The 8,435-nt window shown below is 46.6% G+C and overlaps 1 protein-coding gene across 3 annotated transcripts in view; it reads left to right on the forward strand.

The window, feature by feature from the left end:
* The window catches only part of LOC135817690 (uncharacterized), a 60,302-nt gene that overhangs the window by 6,627 nt on the left and 45,240 nt on the right, over positions 1-8,435 (forward strand). For 2 of the 3 annotated variants that reach the window (XM_065330920.1, XM_065330922.1), the window contains exons 2-3: positions 2,419-2,552; positions 3,629-3,700. In XM_065330920.1, the coding sequence (XP_065186992.1) occupies positions 2,419-2,552; positions 3,629-3,700 (206 nt within the window). Of the gene's footprint in view, positions 1-268; positions 445-2,418; positions 2,553-3,628; positions 3,701-8,435 lie in introns of those variants that run through there. The other variant, XM_065330921.1, reaches the window with a different exon arrangement.

Raw genomic sequence — 8,435 nt, forward strand, 5'->3', positions numbered from 1 at the left:
CTCACTAGTACGACCATTGTTATTAGGCTAGGGCCTGTTTTGGACTTTCCACTCTAAATAAAGAATACAAAAAAAAACCTTTCCTCCACACGCTAGTACGCTGTAGACCTACCTGGGAGTCGTGAAAGCCCGGTTTTCACGACAGCCCGGCGCTAGCACTAGCAGTTCATGAGTGGTTGTGTCTCGAGTAAAAAATAAAGCAAACGCACCGCAAAAGCACATCGCAAGACTGGTGACTGGTCCTGTTTATAGTTTTACAACTAAAATTACTTACTACTATAGCCATGCTCTTCTTTCAACTTCGTGCCACGGTACTGTCTGAATATGGCAGTCACCAATAGATGAACTACAACGTACGTAGAAGTAAACGATGGGGAAAGAGAGGGAGAGCTCATGGTGAGCGAGAACAACGCCAACTGAGGCCCAGCAAGCACTCGCCCGAAAGTAAGTCGTTCAAGAATAATTCTTCTTGTTGACCCGGTCCTTGTAGTACAGCGTGGCATCAAGCCGCTCACTTCCTTGTCAGTCTTCTGCTCGAGCGCACTGTAAACACGCTACAGTAGGAGCGGAGGCCGGAAATGATTTTGGTCGCTAGGTCTTCTAGTAGATTACAACAGCCAGCCATGGACGAAAGTGTACATAGTCATTTACTGGTTTGTCATCTTGCAGATAAAAATAGCGTTTCATTACTGACGTTAGAGAAGTTCTGCATTTCGAACTTCGGAATATTTTTCGACTTCTCGGTTCGAGAGTCGAAGGAGCAGTCGAACCTTCGGGAAAGTTAGTTGGGCGCGTTCGAATTGTCACTCTTTGACTTTTCGAAGAGGTGGCTTATTGGCCTCTTCAGAAAAACGAAACTCCACAACCTCATCCGATGGGATGGGAGAGGTGGATTAGTTCCGAAGAGTTTTGGAATAGCTACGTGTAGCCTAAATGGTCGATCTGATCGGACGTCATTATCGCCATGACAATTCCACTGAAAAACTCTAAAAATTAATGATAGAAACCGTTCTATTGGGACACTTCAACTAATCTCTTTTATTTTTTGCTCGAAAAGTTGATGAAGACAATTCGAACACACCCTTAGTTAGTTGGACGGAAAGAAGCAGTTGAGTCGAAAGTAATTAGTTACTACGTTAGAACGCGTTCTTCGAAATCATTTTTACATTTCCCTGCGTATGCCATTTGTATTGCCCATAGTAACCACACAGTAATCAGCTAGTACTACTGGTATAGTGCAGGTTGTACTAAAAAGAAGAAGTCGAAAAGAGCTTTTGACACGGAAACAGCTTTTGACATGGAAAAACAGCTATTGACATGGATAAACACGCGGTTTTCGAACAGCGAAATGCGCAACCGCCAAATTCAACTTGTTGCAGTCGGAAATAATCTCGACACTCAAAAAGCAGAGTCTCTGAAAGTGCCAACACACAGAGTGTGCAACTTCACAATCAGTGAACGTGTACGCGTGTGATTCGTTGACGCACTTGTACAACGTCGGGCCCCCCCCCCCCCTCCGGATAATGAGGGTTGTGATCAGCCTTGTCACTCATGGTCCCACTGTTGGCTATGTTCACCGGCATTAGAAATACAAGTAACTCTCCACAACCAATTGAAGAGTACATTGGCGTAGTAGTACTAGTAGTGATAGTAGTGCAATGGATGTCTCGCCACAGTCATATTGCACGTCCTCTAGTACAGAATTACTGTTTTCTCAACGGATCATGATGAACAATACGCCTGACTGGCAGCGGAGTAGGGTGCAAACGTGACTAACGCTACTCTGGCAGGACCTGTAAGGAAACTAATGGAGAACACCGTACATCATGTAGAAGCGGCATGTTACGCTGTGTACTGCCTTCAAAACCAATTTAGAATGTCTGTTCCTGTCTATCCCCTTCTAGGTGTGTGTACCTCTCCTCTTGTCTTCCCCATAATTTCTACAGACGAGTCTACGGTTTTCAGTGTTGTGAAAAAGTTGAACTGGAACATTGTGTTTTTTCTGAAAGCTGGGAATTATAATGGATGTCCATCCCATAGCATGAAAAACAGTTACCTGTCATTTACACTTCACCCCCCCCCCCCCCCCACCCACCCACACACACACACACAGCACTCTACTCGCACAAGCACCATGTAAAATTATACTAAAATACCACCATGGCATTCCTGAATACAAATCAGGGAAATACCTGGGACAGAATCGAAAAGGGCATGTGTGTGGTAGAGGGGTGGAGGTGTAACATGACAAGGAATCCAGGGAGTAGCGAATAGCAAGTCCCAAGAGATCGCTTGCACCTGTGGCTTGAGAAAATGAATGGCGAAGCAGTTGACTGTCGTGGATGGAATATTCCATTTCGTATGCTCACTGTATCTGTTGTTTATTTATTTGCTGTGTGCTTCTTTCTGTCTTTCAAGGTTTGGGCTTTCTCTGCTACTTCGTTCCTGGCATGTTGGAAGGAATCATGTGGAGTACCTATGGCCGAGGATCCATGTGCACCCTGCTCCTGCGTCAATCAAAATCTTTCGAGTTGTCCCGACCTGCTAAACATGTGAGTTTCACATGTATGCTAACTTACCATTTTAGGCTGAATTTCGACTGTTTCCTCTTCAGGGTTTCCAAGCAGCCTGTATCTTTGCGGCTGCACCAAAATAATGTTTCGATCAAGAGAGTGAGAGACTGAAAGACTGAGAGAGAGAAAGACTGTAAGAGAGAAAGAGAGAGAGAGAGAGAGAGAGAGAGAGAGAGAGAGAGAGAGTGTGTGTGTGTGTGTGTGTGTGTGTGTGTGTGTGTGTGTGTGTGTGTGTGTGTGTGTGTGTGTGTGTGTGTGTGTGTGTGTGTGTGTGTGTGTGTGTGTGTGTGTGTGTGTGTGGAGGGGGGGGGGGTGTTTGTGTGTGTGTGTGTGTGTGTGTGTGTGTGTGTGTGTGTGTGTGTGTGTGTGTGTGTGTGTGTGTGTGTGGTCGGCTGAACATAGAGCACAAGAGATTTAGTGGTTCAACATACCGTAGAATCCCGCGGATAAGCCCATGGGCTTATCTGTTTCACAAGGACATTTTGGTGGGCTTATACGCGGACATGGGCTTATACGCTGACACCAATATTGTGCTATTGAAAAGTACCAAGGAAGTGAGAAATACATTGGTGGATGCCACTGTGCAAACAAAAACAACCGATGATTGTGTTGAAATGTACAAAAAAAACTTTAAAATACCCTACATGTTCTACCTACATGTACATGGTACGACCAAGAGTCCATAATTTATGGACTCTTGGTACGACTTAGGCCCATGGGCTTGTATGACGAAGCCTTGTGATGTTCGAACTTTCCCTGGGCTTATGCGCGGGCATGGCCTTATACGCGGGTGGGCTTATCCGCGGGATTCTACGGTAGGGCACGTATGGTGGCTCAACGTCGAGCACAGAGTGATTGAATGATTTAGCCCAATTTGCCAACTTTCTTTTGCTACTAGCAAGTGTCCGTAACCTCCATGACAGCTTGAATATTGTCACTCACCTTTGGGTAATCCTGAATATAGATTATTATATTCTTATACTCATTACTTTATAAGAAGAAATGATGACCAAGGAACTACAAGTTACGCATTACTCGTCTTTTTTTTCATGCAGATCCCTACCCAATACCAACATTCATCACCTATCCCCCAATCTTTTAGGACACTCTACTGGCTTACAACAATTGTAAGTCCTTGGAGAATTTATCTTCTCCTCCCTGTCTTTTTCTTCTTCCTCCTCCTGCTCCTCCTCCTCCTCATCATCATCCCCTCCTCCTCCCTCCTCCTCCACCACCACCACCACCACCACCACCACCACCACCACCATCTGCTCCTCCTCCTCCTCCTGCTGCTATGTTGGCATATGTGTGATGAAATGATGATTGCAATGTGCATTGATATGTGGACGCACATATGAATTCACTTTGCAAGAAAAATTTCAAATGCTTGTGCAATATGCTTTTCTGATGAATCAGAAATGTGTGCACTTCTTCAGCTCTGTCCTCTGGTATTCACTTCTTTTCAGTAACTTCCAGAGGGGGGGTTTAACCGGATGTGTCTAACTCTGGATTTGATGCTGACTACAACCGTGCAGCTTTGTGTTGGAAATTTTACGGAATTCTGCCGAAATTGCAGCTGTCATGTTGGATCAATTTGTTGGCTGTGGGTGGGTTGTGTTTCTGGCGATAGTATATTTACCGTAAAGTCTTGTATAAAAGCCGCACTCAGTGGCAGATCTAGGGGAGGGCGCGGTGGGCGCGCGCCCTCCCCTCAAACGGTTCGATTTTTTTAGTGCATGCACATGGGCAGTTGCGCAAGTGTTTGCACATGCTGTGACAAGTAGTTTCTAGTGTCAGATAAGAAAGTTCTTCTGAACACGAAGTAGTTGTTCTCTTAGACTTCGGTTGACTTTTAGTTTTGAAATTAGTGTTCAGTTGACGAACTTGTATAGAGGTTATGCGAATGACGTCACGAGGAGCGCCAAGGCGGCTGCGAGTGGCAGGGGTGGCAAAATGAAGTCGTTTCTGCTTGAACTATTTTTTACTAGTCTTTGAGAGGAAAAGTAAAATTTGTTGTTGGTTGTCGACATATCGTTCCTCACTTTATTTCCGCTGGTGTCTCGCTTGCTGAAGTTTTTAGCCTTCAACATGCCGAAGAGTTGTGCAGCCGTCGGATGTAGCAATCGTGCCGATCCTGGAACGGCTGTGAAGTTTTACAAGTTTCCTGTAGCGGACGAGCGGCGCAAACTATGGGTTGCGGCTATGAGACGAGAGAATTGGAAGCCAACTGACAGTAGCAGGATCTGTTCAGACCATTTCGTAGGCGCAGAGAAGAGCAACGATCCACTATCTCCCGCTTACGTTCCGAAACTTTTTGAACATGTCAGGACTCCTGTAAAGCGTAAAGCGGAGAGGGATTTGGTGGCATATGAACGCCGAGCGAAGCGGAAGCTGACGTTCGAGGAGAGCAAGACGCAGACACCAGTGAAAGTGGACGCCTCCGGGAATGACTTCACAGAGGCAATGGCAGATTTGCCTGGTGCCTATGGTGCAGAGGTAGAGTCTGATCCTGTAGCAGTCTCCAGTGTCTCATCGCAGACTGACATGGATATGGAGCACTTGACGCGGCTGGAGGAGACAAACAACTGTTTGGTCCTGGAAAGCAAACGGATGCCACACGCTCCAGGACAAGGTGACACCTTGTCAATCGAGTCGTTTGAGAAAGACAACGCGAAGGTGCTCTTCTACACTGGTTTGCAGTCTTTTGGGACCATGATGGGCATATTTGAACACGTGAGGAAGAGAGTTCCACAGCACCACCGCCACACGCTCTCTCTCTTCCAGCAGTTCTTGATTGTTCTCATGAAGCTTCGGCTGAATTGTCGGGACCAAGACTTGGCGTACAGATTCGGCATTCACCAGTCGACCGTGTGCCGGATTTTCCAGCGCTGGATCCGGGTGATGCATGTGATGCTGGGACCACTTGTCAAATGGCCGGAAAGGGACGAACTACGCAAAACTCTGCCACTTGAATTTCGTAAGCATTTCCCGGGCTGTGCTGTCATTATTGACTGCTTTGAAGTTTTTTGTGAACGACCTTCTGATCTGATGGCAAGAGCTCAAACGTACTCTCACTATAAAAGCCATAACACTGCAAAGTTTTTGATTGGCGTAGCGCCACAAGGTGTCATTACATTTATTTCGCATGCATGGGGCGGGAGAGCCTCAGACAAGTTCATCACAGAGCACTGCGGTCTGCTTAGTCACCTAAATCCGGGTGACCAGGTGCTGGCTGACCGTGGTTTCACTGTTGAAGACAGCGTTGGCATGTTCTGCGCAGAGTTGGTGATGCCCCCATTTACGAAGGGGAAGAAGCAACTCTCCAGGCTGAAATTGGACAGTGCTCGACAAGTGTCACGCGTCCGTATCCATGTGGAGCGAGTGATTGGAATGCTTCGCCAGAAATACACGATCCTCTCTGGCACTTTGCCCATTGCTTTCCTCATGCATGACGATAAAGCTACATCATGTGCATTCATTGACAAGGTTGTCACCGTCTGCTGTGCTCTGTGCAACTGTTGTGAGTCCGTCGTACCTTTCGAGTAAATTACATCATGCCGCTTTGTCAGCTGTAATGATTGCTATATTATTATTATATTATTATTCAAATTTATTATTAACCCTTTGTGCTTTTTGGACTGTCTGGATATACCGGCAATTATATTTCTGTTTTACCTATTCTGCAGTTGCATGCGCATGTGTTCACCTCATTGACCTCGCTTGTTTCTAGTTTCTTTTGTCTGGCTAGCCAAGCTTGCTTGGTCATGGCAACGCCAACAGACTTATAATAATAGTAATAATACTGGCTTCTATCATCACTCACGACATGCCTCCGTTTCTTGTTGCATCAATATAATGACTCCTGGTCCAAATAGGGACAACACAATATAATAATTATGAATAGCCCTGAAACCCAACTTAGGGTGCTGGGTAGTGCGCGATGTACCATCAGAATAATTTTATGTAGTATGCCCAGCACCAAAGAACAACTCAACTTATGCCAACATCACCCGGAAGAGACGTAAAGAGCGAAGTGTTTGATGTGTAATGATGGAGTTCCTCTGTTCACATGCATAAGCAGTGAGTGGTCTTCACGCATGTCCTGGGACCCACAAATACGAATCAGCATTATGGTCCTTCAGAGATACATGCAAGCAAAGAAATACAAGAAAGGTAACGGAAATCGTTGTGAAAGCCCAGCCACCGATTGTATGCACACACGTGGCAAGTGCAACAGCAAGTACCGTGGAAGGCACAGCAGAACAAGTTGAAAATGCAACTCTAGAAATACCAGAATAGCAGGATCACTTCTCAAATGCTTGAGACTTGGATTTACAAATGCTACGACAAAAATGACTATGTACATGGAAAGTTGGTTGCACCCCATACTAGAGGTCGAGCTTTTCTGCCGCCTTGACTGGACATTTGACTGACTCACGACTGCCATTCAGAAACTTGACAAACTCACGACTTCCATCCAGACACTTGACTGACTCACAACTGCCATCTAGAGCAGAGAAGAAGTCCCTCGAGCCCTCCTTCCGGCAAACCTGCAAGAAAGCACCACTCCCTGCTCAATACACAGTGTTTCGGGGAATTCACCCCTCATGCAGTTGAGCTTGAGTAGGCTGACGAACGTTGTACTTAGCGACCAACATTCCTATAAACTTGTCGCCGAAGTCGCTACCACTGTAATTGTACATGCATATCATTATTTAGTGGCAGATTTAATCTTGCGACACTCCGGGCAGGTCCAGTTCTTGCGCTTTGGCTTACTCTTCAGCTGCAAACAAGCCATGTGGAACAAACGAATACTGCAATCGTTGTTGGAACATCGCAGTACCTCGCCAGCCTTCACAGACTTGCAGTAGCAAAACTCCGGAGAGCGTTCTTGATCCGCAGTAGATGTTGTACTGGCAGCACCAAGTGGTTCCGAGGCTGATGTAGCCGCTGAAGACGCATCGGCAGGAAGAGTGGAGAACGTCTTAGTGAACCATTTCCCAACAAGCTCTGGGAGAACAGCACACTGGAAGAATTTCTTGGCACCTGCTACCGCTTCACGGATGAAATCTGTGTCTGCACAGATACGCTCCACAAACAGCTGACCTTCATTCCACACAACAAAGTCACAGTACTGCACCTTACACACCAGCATCTGTAGCTGTACTTGGTAGTAGTACATGTGGTCTTGCTTAAGATGGAGTGCTCCGCCGGACTTTACTAGACAGAACTTCCCTGAATCGGCAGCATCATGCAGGCTACTGTCTCGGCACCCGTACGGGCACTTCACTTCCACCACGCCGTTGCCACAGCAGGAGCACTGCACAAGGGAGTCGGGAGTAGCGCCAAGATATGGATAGTCCGGATGAATTACAAAGCCACTGGGCAGTACTTCAACCTTCTGATGTGTTGCACTGGCATGTTCACTATAGTTGTCAATTGCCTTCTGCTCGTGATCACATCCCCATTGTGTGGCTTTGCTACGAAACTTGTGTGCCTCAGGGTAACACACAGAGCGGACTAAGGACGCAGAGGGCTGGCTAATATCCGTGCGAACAGCAGACTTCAACTTTGAAGCTGTGATCCGGCCGGCGCGAAATTCAAACCAGGCCTTGGAATCTGCCTGGTTCCGCGTAGCCTGTTCCACAGCGCGTGCTTCCTCCTCTGAAACACAGACCACTGGAAATACTGCCTCGCAACGAACGAGCAGGTCCCCAAAACTAGCATCCAGCATGTCTGGTTCGTACAATAAATCCAAAATGGGTGGATATCCCTCCGGCTTGGAAGGTACGTACCTATCGCAGAACCCGGGAACAAGGGAGAGCAATGACGGTTTACCGGCTTGACATAAATTTCCATATA

Source organism: Sycon ciliatum, chromosome 5 (genome assembly GCF_964019385.1).
Source record: "Sycon ciliatum chromosome 5, ocSycCili1.1, whole genome shotgun sequence".
Lineage (NCBI taxonomy): Eukaryota > Metazoa > Porifera > Calcarea > Leucosolenida > Sycettidae > Sycon > Sycon ciliatum.